Source organism: Entelurus aequoreus, linkage group LG19, assembly GCF_033978785.1.
Source record: "Entelurus aequoreus isolate RoL-2023_Sb linkage group LG19, RoL_Eaeq_v1.1, whole genome shotgun sequence".
Lineage (NCBI taxonomy): Eukaryota > Metazoa > Chordata > Actinopteri > Syngnathiformes > Syngnathidae > Entelurus > Entelurus aequoreus.
In genome coordinates, this window is record NC_084749.1 from 20,036,059 (window position 1) to 20,056,221 (window position 20,163).

Below are 20,163 nucleotides of genomic sequence, written 5' to 3' on the forward strand. Positions count from 1 at the left end.
ACAGTCGCTTCAGGATGCGCCGTTTTGTGGGCGGTCTTATTTACGTGGATCACCTTCGGCGGCGTCTTCTCCCCGTCATCTTTGTTGTAGCGGTGTAGCGTGCAAGGACGGGAGTTGAACAAGTGTGAAAAGATGGAGCTAACTGTTTTACTGACATTCAGACTTTACTTCAATCAATAACAGAGCAGCGTCTCCTCAACCGTCCGACCGGAACTCTCTAATAACTAAAGTTCCTTGGGTGAATAATGTAAACTCACTAGACCGGTATGTTTTAGCGCTTTCATGGCGAGTTTACTGACAGATATAAGATATAACAGCGGAGGATGAATGTCCCATAACAAGAAGATAGAGAAAAAGAAGAAGCTTATCGACTACGGTGTCATCACCGACTACAAATGCGCAATTTTTCAGGATTTATGCAGATCCCAAATACAGATCAGCAGGTACCAAAAGGTAAGAAAAGTAGCTTTTGCATAATATTGCGAAACAAAACACCAGATAATATGTATAACCTTATACACAGTGTTGGGACTAACGCGTTACAAAGTAACGTGTTACTGTAACGTCGTTACTTTCGGCGGTAAATAGTAATCTAACGCGTTATTTTTTATATTTATATTTTTATATTTATATTTATTTTTTATATTTATATTTTATTTATATAGGGGACGGCGTGGCGAAGTTGTTAGAGTGGCTGTGCCAGCAATCGGAGTGTTGCTGGTTACTGGGGTTCAATTCCCACCTTCTACCTTCCTAGTCACGTCCGTTGTGTCCTTGGGCAAGACACTTCACCCTTTGCCTCTGATGGCTGCTGGTTAGCGCCTTGCATGGCAGCTCCCGCCATCAGTGTGTGAATGTGTGTGTGAATGGGTAAATGTGGAAATACTGTCAAAAGTGCTTTGAGTACCTTGAAGGTAGAAAAGCGCTATACAAGTATAACCCATTTATCATTTATATTCAGTAACTCAGTTACCGTTACTACATGATGCGTTACTACATAAAAAATTATGTAAAATAACGCAGTATCGGCTAGAAACTGAGAAGATCTGGGTGTGTTTTATTGGGGCGCTGCAGAAGAGGCGACCGGAAAAGAGGTGCGCGCCGTGTGTGTGGGAGGGGGCGTGTCTGTGTTTACATCATGGCGGAGCCAGAAGTCGAATGGAGATATTCTCACTACTTTTCTTTTGTTGACCACAAAGAAAATAACATTTTAGTTAAATGTAACTTGTGTCTTGGATCAAAGATCCTATCCTAGCAATTCGAATCTGCTGAAACAGCTACAAAAGCAACATGCTTCGATGAAGCTAGTAAAGAGAGACACACTTCACCTCCACCTCCAACAGCGGCTGGATTTTAACCAGGCACTGCGCACTGAATATACTCTTTCATTCTAGACTTCTAGAGTGTTTGATTATCACATCACTCTAAATGTATAGACTATAAAGTTCACAAACATAAAGAGGGATGCTAGTGGGCCAGGCCAATCTTTCCTTATCTCTAAACTAAAACTGGGGAAATGTGTAGTGTTCTGGGCTTCAGACATGATTTTGTTTCAGAATTTCTTGAGAGAAAAAAACGCCTGGTTAGGCTTTGTGTATGTAGTGTGTGCCTTCCTTGCTTTACAGCTATGTTGTTATTATGCTGTGTGTTACTTATGTATGTTATGTTGCAGCTATTTAAAATAGTTTTGTCAATTTGTTCTGGCCTGAAAGAAATTGGCCCTTTGAAACATATCTTTGTCTTTTTGTGTTGTATGTAGACCACATTGCTTCGCAGAGTTCAGTGATGCAAATGCATGTCAAGTTGATCAACAGATTGTATTATTCTCCAGTGCAATAACAGTACTGAAATGAAGGCTAAAAGGGCATTAAAGGGGGCCTTAAAAAAAAAATATATATATATATATATATATATATATATATATATTTATATATATAAGTAACTAAATAGTTACTTTTCACAGTAACGCATTGCTTTATGGTGCAAGTAACTGAGTTAGTAACTGAGTTACTTTTGAAATAAATTAACTAGTAACTGTAACTAGTTACTTGTTTTCAGTAACTAACCCAACACTGCTTATACAAACACCATAATAATACTCCTATGTTTAATGCGCCGACAATACATCCATTTTTTGTGGCTTCATAGCTTACCAAAGTCGTACTAAAACATATTGATAGATTTTTGAGCGCCGTGTGTAATGTTCTATATTTTCAATGGAACATATACAATGTTGGTGTTTACTTGAGTCATATTGCCATCATATTGCAGTCTACACGTATCTCTTATGTTTGACCGCCATCTACTGGTCACACTTATCATTACACAATGTACCAAATAAAATTGCTTCGAGGTCGGCAAGCAAAACCAGAATTATTACGTACATTAGGGGCACTGGGTCATAAGGCGCACTGTCGAGTTTTGAGGGAAAAAAAGGATTTTAAGTGCGCCTTATAGTCTAGAACAGGGGTCGGCAACCTTTACCAATCAAAGAGCCATTTTGGCAAGTTTCACAAATTAAAGAAAATTTTAAAATTTAAAATGAAAAACACCGCATACAAAGCTTAAATGCTTTGTGCTATGTTAACCAGGGGTCTCCGACACACGCACCGGCACGCACTTTAATGTGGAAATTTGATGTTAGTGCGGCCCGCGAGTTTTGAATGAATGGCGCTTGATAGCGTCACACTTGCCAACACTCTCATTTTTCCCGGGAGACTCCCGAATATCAGAGCGTGATGACACTGCTTTTGGCGCCGTCTACAGCCTGCCCTAATAGTGTACCTGCTCGACCACATGTAGAATGCAGTTTCAGCTTGCTCACGTAAGTGACAGCAAGGTGTACTACCTCAGCAGCCACACATCTTACACTGACGGTACCAATACCCAGAATCCCATGCAGCCCTAACTCTTCCGCTCATTTGGTGTTAGCGGGGGTGTATAATGTAGACCGGAAGAGTTATGGATGCATGGGATTCTGGGTATTGGTTGTGTTGTGTTTATGTTGTGTTACGGTGGGATGTTCTCCAGAAATTTGTCGACAAGTATGTAGCTGAGCCGCATCAGAGTGGTCAAAGAGCCACATGCGGCTCCGGAGCCGCGGGTTGCCGACCCCTGGTCTAGAAAATACGGCACTTTTAATGGATGTTTTACTCATAAGCCAGAGGACAAGACGTTCGTGAAGATGGATTGTGCAACCCCTGAACGAGTCGTGGCATAGGACGGGCAAAAGTGCAACCCTATTGGACCGTACGGGACATGTGACAAGTTATTGAAAATAATCAACACTGTTGAATAACGCCATGCTGGCATTAGTGTCTATGTTCATGTCGGAGTTCTCATGTTAGTGAACATACCGTGCTTGAAAGATGATTTACGGAGAGAGGGGAAGTGTTGTGTGTGAGAAAAAACACGTGTGAGCACGAGAAACAATACGTGTCGGAATGCAACCTGTTGTTGTCACAAGATAGGCCAACACAACAAGGTACAAAACGACACATTCAGTGATTATTTTTGGAGCGCACCGATATATTAGGTACACAATATCAGTTCAATCATTGTTGCTTTATTTCATACAATAATTTGTACACTTTAAAGTAGAACTACACTTCTTTTTTTATTTATTTTGTCTTTCATTCACAATCATTATGAAAGACATAATGATGGATGGATTATTTTTTTAATGCATTCTAACTAGATATGTCCGATAATGGCTTTTTTGCCGATATCCGATATTCCGATATTGTCCAACCCTTAATTAACAAATACGATATCAACCGATACCGATATATAAAGTCGTGGAATTAACACATTATTATGCCTAATTTTGTTGTGATGCCCCGCTGGATGCATTAAACAATGTAACAAGGTTTTCCAAAATAAATCAACTCAAGTTATGGAAAAAAATGCCAACATGGCACTGCCATATTTATTATTGAAGTCACAAAGTGCATTATTTTTTTTTAACATGCCTCAAAACAGCAGCTTGGAATTTGGGACATGCTCTCCCTGAGAGAGCATGAGGAGGTTGAGGTGGGCGGGGTTGGGGGGGCAGGGTAGGGGGTAGTGGGGGGTGTATATTGTAGCGTCCCGGAAGAGTTAGTGCTGCAAGGGGTTCTGGGTATTTGTTCTGTTGTGTTTATGTTGTGTTACGGTGCGGATGTTCTCCCGAAATGCGTTTGTCATTCTTGTTTGGTGTGGGTTCACAGTGTGGCACATATTTGTAACAGTGTTAAAGTTGTTTATACGGTCACCCTCAGTGTGACCTGTATGGTTGTTGACCAAGTATGCCTTGCATTCACTTGTGTGTGTGGAAAGCCGTAGATATTATGTGATTGGACCGGCACGCAAAGGCAGTGCCTTTAAGGTTTATTGGCGCTCTGTACTTCTCCCTACGTCAGCGGCGTTTTAAAAAGTCATACATTTTACTTTTTGAAACAGATACCGATAATTTTGAAACCGATACCGATAATTTCCGATATTACATTATAAAGCATTTATCGGCTGATAATATCGGCAGTCCGATATTATCGAACATCTCTAATTCTAACTTGTAAATAAACGTAAATAAATGTCCCCCTCCAGCAGAGCTAATAGAATATAATCTATTTCGTCCATAAAACCCATTAAAACACATAAAAAACCCGCCAACAATGATCCATTTCTTTTACATGATTTGAATATTAACCAAGTCTTAGTGACATTGTTATTATAAGCGCTAACACAGACAAACTATTTATAGCAGCGCCGTGATCAGTGGCGTGTGTGCCAATGTTTATGTCATCGATTGGTCTGCTGTTTTATCGCTTCCTAGCTCCCGGAAGTTTAATGTAGACCATAAACCATGCCTCTCACCTGGATAGAAGAAGGCTGAGGACATACTCCGACATGTTGGTAAGCTTTCACAGACAAATTTGACCCGGAAATGGCGAGAACGACGCAAAGAACGTCTTTTCGTGAGGATTATGAGAAATTCTTCATCTACATGGGAATATATATACATCCTAGCAGTCGGCATCCTAATGACGATAGACCTTGTACAGTAAGTGATGTTTTATCATGTCTTTTGGATCTCATGAAGTTTGCAGTGAGTTTGATCAGGGATTGTTAGAATAATTGTATCTAAGTTATCACAAAACTTTGTGTTTCAATGAGTTCACGGCGAGAGGACAAAAGCTGTCTTTGAACCTACCAAGAAGAAGGCTTGTAAAACTCCACTGTGTAGGATGGGAAGCAACATGAAGGTGTTCTCTTTCTTTCATGTATTGTAATCAACAGAAATATACTGTCCAAGAACTACAAAGCGGAGAGGAAGCAGGGCCCGACTCCCCTCCAGGCACCGCTTGTTTGAACTGTTTTACGACCTTTTCTTTGAACTGTTCTGTAACCAAAGGTGATGGCTGTTTACGACCCCCCTCCCTTAGAAACAGCTGTTGCCATGTAATCAGGGAAAGTCCAAATAAAAGAGGTGGCGTACAATCTTTTGCCAGAGCGTGATGGAGACTGTACAAGAGTACAGCCCAGACGCGCTCTCCTCAATTGAGCCAAATTTAATTCTGTCTCTGTTTAATTCCTTGCTTTTTGTCTTGTTTAATAGATGTCATCAGTGTTTCAACCTGACAGTGATGTTGAAAAAAAAGTGAATGTTGTGATGCATGTTTGAAATGAATGTGCTGCGTATGCTTAAAATGATCAAAATACGTAAATATTAAATGTTATAATAAATGTGACTACATTAAATATATACTTACATCATGGATATAAAACCTTACTGGAGGTGTTTTTTAAGGGCTTTTATAGGCAGAATAGATCGGCTCCCATGTGTATTTAATATTTAGAATGCATTAAAAAAAAATACATCCGTTGTCTTGACCATCATAATGATTGTGAACAATTCCAGAAAAAGTGTAGTTCCCCTTTAAGGCAAAATTTGACCGATCAAAGCTATGCAGTGTGCGTCACCGCTGACGCAAAGGTAGGATTTTAGGGAGGTGCCGGTCATGGTCTGCAGGAAGGAGGAGCAAGACGGCGTCGCTCACGCAAGTCACGTAACGGGAGAGTATATACCAAGCTTAATTCTTTCAAACTTGTACCAAACAAACGATGTAAAAAGGAACCATTATTGTACCATATTTCCCGGTTTCTGTGAGTTCTAGACTTACTTCATTGATCAATCAATTTCTAAAGTAACATTTGTTAACCAAAATACGATTTTTGTAACCTGACATCGGTTTCTTTGAACACTACCTTGGGAGGAATTGTAGTTTCTATTTATTTCAGCCATGCTGGCGAATATAACCCCTGACATCTCAGAAAGAATCTCATCTTCTCTCGTTTCTCCGACCTCTCACTTCCCACGACTCCAACAAGACGCACTTCTTGTATTTGCATGCAGCCATGCTGTCGGGCCCTCCGGTAGCATGCAGTCATTAATATACAATAAGTCCCTCTTTCGACATGCAGCCTATCATTTACAGCCCAGTAGTCCGATTCTCAACTCAACGCTGCAAATAACTGGTTCAACATCAAATGATGAAAAGATCTTCACAGGTGGATAGGGAAGAAAAGCCCCAAGTTCCTAACATGTGCACTTAGACTTACTTGTAGAATCCAATATGTGCTAGCATCTGGGTGTGTGACATCAATGCAAAGGTACTAATCCGTAAAAGGCTAGATTGTAATCAATACTCCAATATGTTTACAATTATTTCAAAACAAAAATTCTGTCCTTGAGGTGTTGTGTCCATCTGAGGTTGAACGTTGTTATTTTTCAAATGATATCAACACAGATCCGGAGTCATGCAACCGATACAAAGAGACAACTCACTTTTTGTACAGGAGGATTGCAATGACAATGCAGATGATGAAGACCACGGCCAAGACTGGACCGACCACCCAAATGAGCCCATCCCCGCCGGTCTCCACTGGCTGAGGGTCCACCAGCACGGGACTCATCACCGTGTCAGTGTAAGGGCTGGTCGCAAACATTTTCTAAAGCGAAAAAGAAGAGACGTGTTCAAAAACAGCACTGTGGTTTTGTGCAATTTGGTTTGTTACGTGTATTTGGAAATGTCAAAAACTCACCCCGGCAGTCGTATTCAGTTCAGCCATGAGGAAGAAGACGTACTCCTGGCCAGGTTCGAGAGCTTTATTCTCACAGCTGCTCTGGCGATGGTCAGAGCCCACGGTGAAGCTGGAAGGAAGCTGCCGGAAGCAGGCTGTGATGTAAGGCTTCCTCTGGTCCAGCTGAGCCAGCTGACGGCGTGACCGGCGCTTTGGGGTCACCTCCCGCAACAGCTGATCAACAAAAGGGGTTTCAGTTATTTTTGTGTGTGCATGCTGATCCATTATGGCAGTGTTTTTCAACCTTTTTTGAACCAAGGCACATTTTTTTCATTAAAAAAAATACGGAGGCACACCCCCCAGCAGAAAAGGTTAAAAAATGAAACTCCACCAGGTTGTCATGCCTTATTTTGAGTTTTTGTTGTTTCCTGTGTGTAGTGCTTTAGTTCCTGTCTTGCGCTGTTAATTTGGTGACCCTTCCTGTTTTGTTGGTGTTCTCCTGTAGCAGCGTCACGCCTTCCTTTGAGTTCTATTGCCCGTACCTGCTTTGTTTCCACAATCAAGACTATTTAAGTTGTGCGTACTCTATATTTCTTTGTGGGGACACTGTTGATTGTCATGTCATGTACGGATGTACTTTGTGGACGCCGTCTCTGCTCCACACGCTGTAATTTTTTGCTGTCGTCCAGCATTCTGTTTTTGTTTACTTTGTAGCATACTTGCCAACCTTGAGACCTCCAATATCGGGAGGTGGGGGGGGCGGCGTGGTCGGTGGGGGGATGGGGTGGGGGGGTTGGGGCGTGGCTAAGGGCGTGGTTAAGAGGAGAGTATATTTACAGCTAGAATTCACCAAATCAAGTATTTCATATATATACATATATATATATATATATATATACATATATATATATATATATATATATATATATATATATATATATATATATATATATATATATATATATATATATATATATATATATATATATACATATATATATATATACATATATATATATATATATATATATATGTATATATATATATATATATATATATATATATATATATGTCTTAATTAGATTATCCAAAAAAATAGTGCTCGATACCGTGGTAGAGCGTAATATGTATGTATATATATATATATATATATGTATGAAATACTTGACTTTCAGTGAATTCTAGGTATATATATATATATATATATATATATATATATATATATATATATATATATATTATTTTATTATACATATAAATGAAAGACATACTTGAATTTCAGTGTTCTGCAGGCTATCCAGTAGATGGCAGTATTATCCTGTTTAAGAGTGTCACAACATTGCTGTTTACGGCAGACGAACTGCTTTACGGTAGACTAAACGTGACTGCTGTTGTTGTGTGTTGTTACCGCGCTGGGAGGACGTTAATGAAACTGCCTAACAATAAACCCACATAAGAAACCAAGAACTCTCTCTCCTTGTTGTGCACTCTACTCTCTAAAAGCCGTAGATGTTATGACGTCATTGGGCAGGCAAGCTGTTTATATTGTGGGAAAGCGGACGTGAGAACGGCTGTCCCCACTCAGGTCCGCATTGAGCTGGAGGGGGCGTGGCCTCCAGCTCCGGCTGAATACTGGGAGTTTGTCGGGAGAAAATCTCTGCCGGGAGGTTGTCGGGAGAGGCGCTGAATACCGGGATTCTCCCGCTAAAAACGGGAGGGTTGGCAAGTATGCTTTGTAGCCAGTTCAGTTATACTTTTGTTTTGCATAGCCTTCCCTATGCTTCAGTGCCTTTTCCTAGCGGGACTTGCCTTTTGTTAATTTTTGGTTTAAGCGTTACATACCTTTTACATACCAAAAAAGGTTGAAAAACACTGCTCTAGACAACGGCACATTATTGATTTACGTGGACCCCGACTTAAGCAAGTTGACAAACTTATTCGGGTGTTACCATATAGTGGTCAATTGTACGGAATATGTACTGTACTGTGCAATCTACTAATAAAAGCTTCAATATTATAATTATTGTTTTGCAAAAAAAATTGTTTGGACCAATTAGGGGAAATTGCATAATTTCCCACGGCACACTATTGTGCCGCGGCACAGTGGTTGAAAAACACTGCATTATGGTCCTTTAAAACCAGCGTCCTCTACAGTGGACGTTTGTGTTATGATGAATTCCGTCCATTCCGACTTATAAATGTTGTTACAGGTCATGTTAAACAAGGCCAAAAGCATCAAATCATAAGGTTCATGGATTTGGGAGTGAGCTTGCACACAGTTTCGGATGCCTTTTCTAGTCTGGCTACGTTGTGAAGTCACTTATTTGGGCGGTAAGTAAAGAAAAAACCCTGAAAAAGGTAAGATATATTATTATGTGTGGAGGGGGCGTGGCCTGCGGGCCTGCAGCGAGGCGGGGTGTGCCAGGACCGGCCTCGAAGTCAGCGACAGGTGCGTAGATGGCCCACCTGGGCCTTGTTATCTAATCACCTGTCGCTCTGTATAAGCAGCAACCAGGAGGAGAGACGTTGTTGGAGTGGGAAGCAGAGAAAGACACACGTATAGAGACACGCCAGACTGAAAAGTCCAAGAATATATTGCTGTAAAGAAATCCCTACATGGTTGCGTGAGAATAAAAACGGTCTTTATACCAATGAAACGGGCTCGCCTGGAGATGCTTGGTGGTCAGGAGGACCCACTGGAAGAGAGCTTCCACATTACCGTATTTTTCGGACTATAAGTCGCAGTTTTTTTCATAGTTTGGCCGGGGGTGCGACTTATACTCAGGAGCGACTTATGTGTGAAATTATTAACACATTACCGTAAAATATCAAATAATATTATTTAGCTCATTCACGTAAGAGACTAGACGTATACGATTTCATGGGATTTAGCGATTAGGAGTGACAGATTGTTTGGTAAACGTATAGCATGTTCTGTATGTTATAGTTATTTGAATGACTCTTACCATAATATGTTACGTTAACATACCAGGCACGTTCTCAGTTGGTTATTTATGCGTCATATAACGTACACTTATTCAGCCTGTTGTTCACTATTCTTTATTTATTTTAAATTGCCTTTCAAATGTCTATTCTTGGTGTTGGGTTTTATCAAATACATTTCCCCAAAAAATGCGACTTATATATGTTTTTTCCTTCTTCATTATGCATTTTCGGCCGGTGCGACTTATGATCCGTAGCGATTTATAGTCCGAAAAATACGGTATGTTAATCTCATCATGACACGTGCATAGTAACACTGACATGCAGTGGCATAAATGCTGCTGAAACCAGGTTTTTTTACTCTCTGAATCGATCAGCGAGGTGTGCAGGTGTACCTAATGTTGTGACCGTATGAATCTCTATAATTATCGTCGACCATAGCTGGGAAAAAATTTGCGTTGATGACATTAAGATACAAATTTAAACTGTGAACATTTGTATTTATTATTAATTATAAATTATGATACTTTCGGAGAAGGGGGGACATGGTTTTATTTGCAATCTGGGAACGCAGATTGATTATGTTCAAATTATTTATTTTTTAAACTACTGTAGTTGTTGGTTGTGCATGTATTGAAATGTTTTTCAAACAATTTTCATACCTAAAAACTTATTTTTAAAAGGAATGTTATATGTTAGTATTGTGATGTTTGAGATATGAGGGCTTTGAGTTATGAGCTGTGTTGTGGAACGTAATGTGCTCGTAGGTTGAGGTACCACGGTATAACTTTTATATTTTTTGAAATCGCTAAATAAAATCTCAAAAAACAGATGGCTCGGTAAACGTAAAAGGTAACTATTGTCAAGAGACAGTAGGCTGCCCTGCCCTCCAAATTGGATCCAAATCAATATTACACTTTCTTATCAAAACAGAAAGTAGTTGCAAAGTACCTCAATTTGATTACACAGAGGAGGGTAACTGTATGTGTTTTCCTAGATTAGTTCATTACGAAACTCTGGTTAATTTAGTCAATAAAAGCAACAAGCCTGATTAAAAACAAGTTCTGCGCGTGACACTCACTCAGGGTATGCATGGCTGTCTTTAAGTACGAGAGCTTAATGAACTGAATTAGTTTGAAGAATATAAATTGTTGGGCAAAAACGGCGCACACTCATGCACGTGCGCACACACAAACACACACTAATTAACTAAACCGCACAGCGCAGGGAAATAATGTCTTCTGTATGCTTGAGAGGAAATTAGCATAGCGGACATGTTTGCCTGTAAATGCTGTTTGACATTAAAAAAAAATGGGGTAAAAGTGCGTTATTGATATGTTATTCAAATAAAACACATATAGAATAGTTATAATATTCACTTCTGTTTGCTGATCATCTGTTTTTTTTTTTTTAATATATTTAATTACAGCAGCAACCTCTCCAAAAACGTACCTCTTCAATGTCCATCTCGTCAGGAGTCTTTAGATTCTTGACAGTCCCTAAGGTCCTTCTCAATGGCACCACAACCACATAAAAAATCCTTTAAAAAAACCCCACAAAAGCACCATATTACATTGGAGGAATAACACATTTCAAAAAAGGTCTCACTCTTGAAACTACACAGGAATGTTGGCAAAAACATCAAATTTCATTCCAATCATACCAAACATTTCACACACTATCATATCTTAAATACCATGACAGTTTATAGGGCACACAATGAAAGACATAGTTTGGGGTGTCCCGATCAGATATTGATATCGGTCTGATGTCAGTAAAAAAAACCAGAGGATATCAGTTTGCATCTCACCTTTCCAATATAAGCTACTTGTGCAAAGCTGGACATCCAGTTAACATCTAAATGTCCTCCAATAGACACACAAGGTTGGTCTTTTCTTGAATTCTAGTCACGTCATTTACAAAAGGTCAACAAGGTAGGCAATAGGCTACTAAGAGCGTGCAGATACACAACAGCTAAGCACACAGGCGAGACACAGTACATAGGAAGTGTCTGCAATTAAACGATATTGCAGTCTTAAACGTGACATTTGTCGATATAAAGAAGTATTACAGTTGCATATTACTTACACACACAAGGTTTCCAAGGCTGAAGAGTAGTTCAGTAACAAACGTGTCCGCATCATTCAACTTAGCGTGTCATCAGCTAAACTTAATGAGGTATTGAGGCCATTTGGTGTGGCCAAAACAATTACCACTTCAACTTAAATGCAGCATTCGTCCATTCTGGTCAGTTAATAACAGATAGGTTGGTCGTCTTTTTTTAAATTATACCTACCTATATTCTTTGAGTATTTTCACTTGGCCAAGCCTTTTCTAACATTCCACACTACAAAACAATGCAAGTATATGTGATTTGCGCGGATATCGTATCGATCAATATGTATATCGGTGTTAGAATAATCACGTATATATTATCACACAACTTTAGTATGCTTAAAGTCCGTTGCTATAGTTATTAGCTGTTGTGCTCAAGCTGTACTTTTTCTATCTGTGCAAGGACACAAACTTCTTGTCTGAGGGGTGGCCTCAGCCGCAGATGTTATCTTTGTTTTAGCCCGCTAACAGCCAAGGACTTCAAGGACCTCAACGAAGATAAGACGACAGCACGCAGACAAAGCAGAGACAAGGCGAAATCACAAGGCCCCCAGCACATTCCGTCACGTATTGTGCGTACTGGAGCTGCTTTGCATGATATGTGTGACCACTCCTTTTAGAGGCGGCCTCAGTGATGTTGATTGGGGAACTCCTGAATAAATAGAGGGACGCGGGAGCTGTAACTTAGAGCGTAGGGCGAGGCTGTGACTAAGTGTGCAGCTCCATGCGTTCTCCTCATGAGCTAAATTTAACTCTGTGTCTGCATGATTCCTTGCTTCTTGTCTGTTTAATAGATGTCATCAGTGTTTGAACCTGACAATCGGCGAATACTCAAGGCTTTAATATCGGCATCAAAAGTGAAAACTTTGTATCAGGACACTCCTAAAAATTACATTATAGTATTTTTTTCTTTTTTACTTCACCAACTTGGAATCCATTCATTAATCCCTACATATACACCAAGGACATATCAGACTAATACAATGTTCATTTTAGCATTTTCAGTCCAGAATACTCACTTGACATCCTTTCCATCGACGGGTGGAAACGACATGGTGAGAATATCGTCAGGCTCGGCGTAGATGTCCAGCTTGGGCTTCCTGACCAGGATGAGTGGTGCCGTCTTGGCTACCACACGGTGTTTTGGCCCGCTGTCCATGCTTTCTTGGCATGTCACCCTGAACTCGTAAGTGGTGTTGTGCCTTAGTCCAGTGATGAAGGCCTTCAGCTGCCTGGCATCGACATCCATCTTCTGACGGTTGTATTCAATCTAGGGTTTAATGCGTTGTTTAGAATGTGACTCAGTAACTGCTGCTTGGAGAGATGATGAGTTGGAAGTAAAGGTGTTGGAAAAGACTGATGGATGACTCGGTGAGTAACTTATTTTGATTGAACAGCTCAACTGCGGGTACACTGTATGCAGGGCCCCCGTGTAGAAGACTCTACAAGGGTCCCTCAACCCCACCGTAAACACAACGTCACACATACACTCGGTGCTTTTGCTTGCACTAAAAAAGTAATTATTGCATGAATTTGGTTGACACCAGCTTTTTAAAACACATGTAAAAATCTTTCAAAAATGGGATTAACATATCTGGAGAAACCGTCCTAAATAATTTGTTTTTTTAAATGTTTTTTTTTAATCATAAAGTGGCCAGAAAATTCATTTAAATAATAACATAACGTGTCAATATTCACCTAAATATGATTATAACTCTGTCGAGTTTTCCTTTACTTTAGAGGAGGGGTCCCCAAACTACGGCCGGCGGGCCAGATACGGCCCCCCAGCGTCCAAAATTCGGCCCGCGGGAAGTCCCAAGTTTAAAAAAAATAAAAATATATATATATATATATATTTTTTTGTATTATTATTATTTTTTTTAATTTGTCCTTACTAGTCCATTTTCTACCGTCTCCTAGCCACTCAGGCAAATCATATTGTCTAAAAATGCATTTTTCCATCGATAACGTGACATGCAGCAAGTGCGCTCTTTAAGTCAATTAGTGAGCGAGGAATATATATGTATGAATACATATATATATATATATATATATATATACATATATATATATACACACACATATACATATATATATATATATATATATATATATATATATATATATATATATATATATATATATATATATATATATATATACACATATAGACACATATACATATATATATACATATATACACACATATATATATATATATATACATGGACATATACATAGACATATACATATATACACACACATATGTACACATTTACATATACATATACATGTATACACACACACACACACACACACACACACATTTACATATAATATATATATATATAAATATATATATAGCGTGGCCCCCAGCCAAATTGTTTTACCCCAATGCGGCCCCGGAGTCAAAAAGTTTGGGGACCCCTGCTTTAGAGTGTTAAATACCGATAGTTGGGGTGGGAATTTTTGGACATCTAACGATTCGATCCAAATCCTGGGGTGACAATTCGATTCAGAATACATTTTTGATTGAAACGATTCTTCAAACTGATTCAAGTATTATTTGGTATAATAATGAAACTTTTTTCAAAACAGGTTACAGGTTAGAAAAGCTCCCTCTGGTTGCTTGGAGATGGCCTAAAAATATATATATTTTTTTAATTATACAGAAATAATCTTTTGTTTTTTTATCGATTTTTGAAAATTATGAATCGATTTGAAATCAAAAAGAATAAAAAGCGTGATCCCGAATTGATTTTTTTTTGCCCATTAAAAAAAAGGGATTATTTGATTCATGTAGGATTGTCGTCAGCAAATAATTTCAATCATAATAAATAATCATTGTTAATCATTGATATAGTGCATCTCCTGGGGGTTATGCCTCCCCCTGTCTTTAATGACTACTGACACCCAGTTATGTGCAATGAGATGCAAACGTGTTGTACCAAATTGTAACAGGAAGCATGTTCAAAATAAATCTCAATTTCCCCTCAGGGATTAACAAAGTATTTCTGATTCTGATTCTGAATACCATAACCGTAACCCTGATTTTAAATGCAACAATGTAACATTTTAGACAATTCCACGCTTTCAATTTGGTGGGAACATTTTTCTAGGCTCAAACTCCACTAGGCCACCTACTCAGTGGCCTAGTGGTTAGAGTGTCCGCCCTGAGATTGGTAGGTTGTGAGTTCAAACCCTGGCCGAGTCATACCAAAGACTATAAAAATGGGACCTATTACCTCCCTGCTTGGCACTCAGCATAAAGGGTTGGAATTGGGGGTTAAATCACCAAAAAATTATTCCCGGGCGCGGCCACCGCTGCTGCTCACTGCTCCCCTCACCTCCCAGGGGGTGAACAAGGGGATGGGTCAAATGCACAGGACACATTTCACCACACCTAGTGTGTGTGTGACAATCATTGGTACTTTAACTTTAACTTGGGCTACAGCTATTGATTATTTTAGTCATTGTGGAATCTATCGAGTACTTTGTAGTAGATTAACAAAATACACTTTGTAACCTCAGTGCGTATTTTAGGGAAAATTGTTGAAATAAACTAATATTTTTGGCATAACCTGGATTTTGTATTAATACATTTACATCAATAATGAAATAGCACTTTTAACATGAGTGCTTTAATATGAAAAAAAACACAAAATACCCCCTCTCTCCCCCAGAAAAAACTCTTCCATCGAAGCAACAGCATATAAATAAAAGCTTTTTCCTGTCGACTAATCAGTCGATAATGCAGATGAATCGTTGCAACTGATGTTATTTGATATTCATCAAACTCACCGTGCATTTGTATGGGGACCTGCTGTCAGAAAACTTCCAGGCAAGGACCACGGTGGTCTTGGTCGCCCACTTGATGGTAAAATTCTTTGGCACATCTGTAGATTTGGCAAATTGAACGAAAGAAAAAGAGCCTTTTTCAGTAAACTGTACATTTTAAACCTGGTAGAGATTCTGCAGATTAGTTCAAACAACAGAGTTGTCCATCCCCTGCAACGCTCCTCTGGTTTGGAGAGTGAGTGAAATTCGGTGAGCGGTTATTGGCTGTGAGAACGGTTAAGACACATAGCACGCAAGACTCATGGAGGACAAACCCATGGACTACAAAGGTGTGCCCACCGGCTAGCTCACATCCGTAGTGCCAACCGATCTCAAATACTTGTTTTTCTCCGTTGGCGGTGAAAAACGAGCAAACTCAATGCTATGTCTGGGTTGGCACTACTGACATGCGGCCAAGCGAGCATTAGGACAGACCCAAAACACAGCATGCTAACTGTCCTCTGCAGTGCATCTGGGGGGTACCATGCCACAGGCTGTCCTTCAAGAGGACATGGGAAAGTGGGTTGCAGAATTAGGGAGGAAAGCGAAACAAAGGGGGTTAGAAAGGGAGTCTTAAAACCCTAAAATCAAAATAAGGAGCCCAGCTTTTTGTCCTGATCAAGGTTCTAACACTCATTGCGAACCCTACCTTTATCAAAACAATTGGGGGTGTGAGATGTCATTAGCTGCGTGAGTGTGCCTGAAAAAGGGCTGCAAGGATGACTGGAGGAGTGACTGACCATAAAACACTTACCTTGCAGTTCTAGGCTGGTCCCCTTTCTCTCACAATGACTGACTATGACTTACTGAGTTACCTTGTTGGGGTTAGTGAAGTGAGTATCCGACGGAAAACATTTCAATACTACTATTCTCTTTCCTTGAGGAAGACGAGTGCAGGTGGTTTGAAGGTGGGTGTGGTAGTTTTTGTTTTGTGAGCTTGCAAAAAACTCCCAACCCCCTGGCAACTGGGTTCGGGAAAGAAACAGGCAAACCCTACCTGTTGGATCATTGGCCACCGTCCGATACTGGATAGGTGGGCTGTAGGGCCCGGGACCTACAATGGTGTGCGCGCGCATTTTCACATCGTAAGCAGAGTTTGGTTTGAGGCTGTTGAGGACGAAGCTGGACAGGTTGGGGGGTACTCGGAGCTCCTGCTGTGCTTCTCTACTGCCAGTTTCCTTGAAGGCCAAAGTGTACTCGGTGATTACGCCGTTCCTCTCGGCCAGCACCGGCGGTGACCAGGACAGCTGCACGGAGCAACATGTCACGTTGGAGCCTTCGTTCATTTGAGGGTAACCACCTGGTATATTCTCGGGCACTCGGAGTTCCACACCAGCTTCCTCCCCAAAGCCCCCCCTGCTTTTGGCGGACAGTTTGAACTGGTAGGTGGCCCCGCGGTGAATGTTGCCCACAGAGTACTGTCGTTCCTGGGGGGTAAACTCTAGCGTGGCCAAAGGTGAGACGTCTTTCCGACCAAACTGGAGCCTGTAACCTTGAAGGTCCATGCCGTTTTTTAGATCGGGGGGGTCCCAGCGAACCAGAGCAGATGTTTCCGACTCCTGAGTCACTGACAAAATGGGCGGAGCAGGCACTGTAGGCGAAAACAAACATATTCTCATTAATTATGACCTTTATGTGGAGAAGAAGCAGTTTTCAGGCTTCATACAATAATATGCCCAGAAATAATAATTAACAGGTATGTGCAGATAAACATTTTCGTCCTCAGATCCCGATCCGATGTTTCGGCTTTAGATCCGATCTGATTTAGAATCCTGAATGGTAATACAAGCAGCTACAATATAATACAACACAAAATACATTATCAATATGTAATTCAGTATGTTCTAATCATCAATTAGCCTTCTGAGCCAATGAGCAAACACATTGTACCATTAGAACACTAGAGTGATAGTTGCTGGAAATGGGCCTCTATACACCTATGTAGATATTGCACCAAAAACCAGACATTTGCAGCTAGAATAGTCATTTACCACATTAGCAATGTATAGAGTGTATTTCTTTAAAGTTAAGACTAGTTTAAAGTTATCTTCATTGAAAAGTACAGTGCTTTTCCTTCAAAAATAAGGACATTTCAATGTGACCCCAAACTTTTGAACGGTAGTGTATATATATATATATATATATATATATATATATATATATATATATATATATATATATATATATATATATATATATATATATATATATATTTCCTTAATTAACTGTAAATAGCTTCACCACTTTAGTCATATTTTTTGCGCTTAAGAAACTTTTGTATGACTTTAGCTCCAGGCTTTTTATGTTTGTTTGAGATCGTCATTACTGCAACACGTGTTGAGTACTAGTGCGGATCATACAGACCACAGCTAAGAAAAATACATATTTGGCCCCGCTCTAAGGGGCGCTTGCGGTCCATGGACCCCTATGGTTAAGAAACACTGGTCTAAACTACATTTAGACCTCACACTTTATTTATATGAAATTATTGTGATACTTTTTTAATCAAACTTGAGTCTAACTTGATGCATGTTTTTGTACTAAAACTTGTGGCAAATAAATTATGTTTTTCGTGCAAAATAACACATTTAACCTAACTTTGCATATGTTCCTGGCACCTGACATTCATTAACTGAAATTTTACATGCGCTTATTGACGCAAAACAAGGCAGTTCGTGATCTGAGTAAAGGGAGGGGTGGCTGTGCAGGTTGTTGAAATGTCCTATTTTTTTTCCACATTCACTCATAGAAAACAATGCAATTTTTCTGATTTGATAAAGTGATACAATTATATTTAGCCCTCCACAATATTTTATTTTTAATTTTCTCACGGGTATGTGGGTAACCACTGGCATATTGTTATTTGGTATAGGCTCTAGTTCACCTGTGACCCTGGTAAGGACAAGTAGTATAGAAAACGGATGGTTGGACTGTTATTTTAAACACATCTAAACATACATTTCCCTTCCTTCCTTCCTTTCTTTTTTCCCTGCATCACATGGAAGCAGATCTAAGTCTTATGTTACCAACCCAGCATGGCAGTGTTCCATAATTAGAGCGGAATTGTGTAATTTGGAGAAGCTATTAAGGCTTTGAGCCTGTGTACATGTGCCTGCATATAGTATGAATTCAAATTCCTTCAAAGTAAACATCTTTCCCCTCATATTATTCATTTCCGTTTGCTAATGGTCTACAATCTGCTGGACCAAGATGGAGATGATGTCTGATGATGATCGCTGCCGGTAATGGAAGGGTGGGGGGGGGGAGAGTGGAGTGTTGGGTGAGACGAATGCTTCCAATACGAGGCGTCTACATACTAAAGCTCAGCTTGATGTCGTCTAAAAAACCACTCTGCCTTCATGCTCACCCCTAATTAAGGAAATGAAATCAGATTTAATGCTAATGTGTGAAAATGTGTGACAGATTGCTTCCAAAGAATCTACGCTTGCCTTCTAACCTCACCCAAACGCTGTATTTCCCCTTTAAGCATAGGGCAAGTAACCTAAAATAAGATATATTGTTTATACTTTGTTATATTAAAGTACAGTGGCACCTCAGAATACCAGTGCCTTAGTTTATTCGTTTTTCGGGATACGAGCTCGACTAATTGTTATGCTTTAGGCTGCGTGCAAGAATTTGGGTTCCGAACCTCCCCACCGCTTGTTGGTTTTAGCAATCGAGTAATCTATCGATTCATTTGTTCGATTAATCGAGTAACCGGATACAACACACTTTACAACCTCAATGCGTATTTTAGGGAAAATAGTTTGAATTTAAAAACAATTCTGCTTGCCATAACCTTCATTTTTCCCTGATAAATGCACATCATCCACATTGAAATTTCACTTTTAACCTTTTTTTAATCTTAAATATTTATTATTAGTTACCGTATTTTTCGGACTATAAGTCACAGTTTTTTTTCATAGTTTGGGGGTGCGACTTATACTCAGGAGCGACTTATGTGTGTAATTATTAACACATTACCGTAAAATATTAAATAATATTATTTAGCTCATTCACGTAAGAGACTAGACGTATAAGATTTCATGGGATTTCGCGATTAGGAGTGACAGATTGTTTGGTAAACGTATAGCATGTTCTATATGTTATAGTTATTTGAATGACTCTTACCATAATATGTTACGTTAACATACCAGGCACGTTCTCAGTTGGTTATTTATGCGTCATATAACGTACACTTATTCA

The 20,163-nt window shown here is 39.6% G+C and overlaps 1 protein-coding gene across 3 annotated transcripts in view; it reads right to left on the reverse strand.

Moving 5' to 3' along the window:
• The window catches only part of ptprsa (protein tyrosine phosphatase receptor type Sa), a 634,816-nt gene that overhangs the window by 136,684 nt on the left and 477,969 nt on the right, over nucleotides 1–20,163 (reverse strand). For 2 of the 3 annotated variants that reach the window (XM_062028063.1, XM_062028064.1), the window contains 6 exons: nucleotides 16,955–17,548; nucleotides 15,922–16,016; nucleotides 13,140–13,390; nucleotides 11,458–11,545; nucleotides 7,084–7,296; nucleotides 6,827–6,990 (listed from right to left, as the gene is read on the reverse strand). In XM_062028063.1, the coding sequence (XP_061884047.1) occupies nucleotides 6,827–6,990; nucleotides 7,084–7,296; nucleotides 11,458–11,545; nucleotides 13,140–13,390; nucleotides 15,922–16,016; nucleotides 16,955–17,548 (1,405 nt within the window). The remainder of the gene's footprint in view (nucleotides 1–6,826; nucleotides 6,991–7,083; nucleotides 7,297–11,457; nucleotides 11,546–13,139; nucleotides 13,391–15,921; nucleotides 16,017–16,954; nucleotides 17,549–20,163) is intronic. The other variant, XM_062028065.1, reaches the window with a different exon arrangement.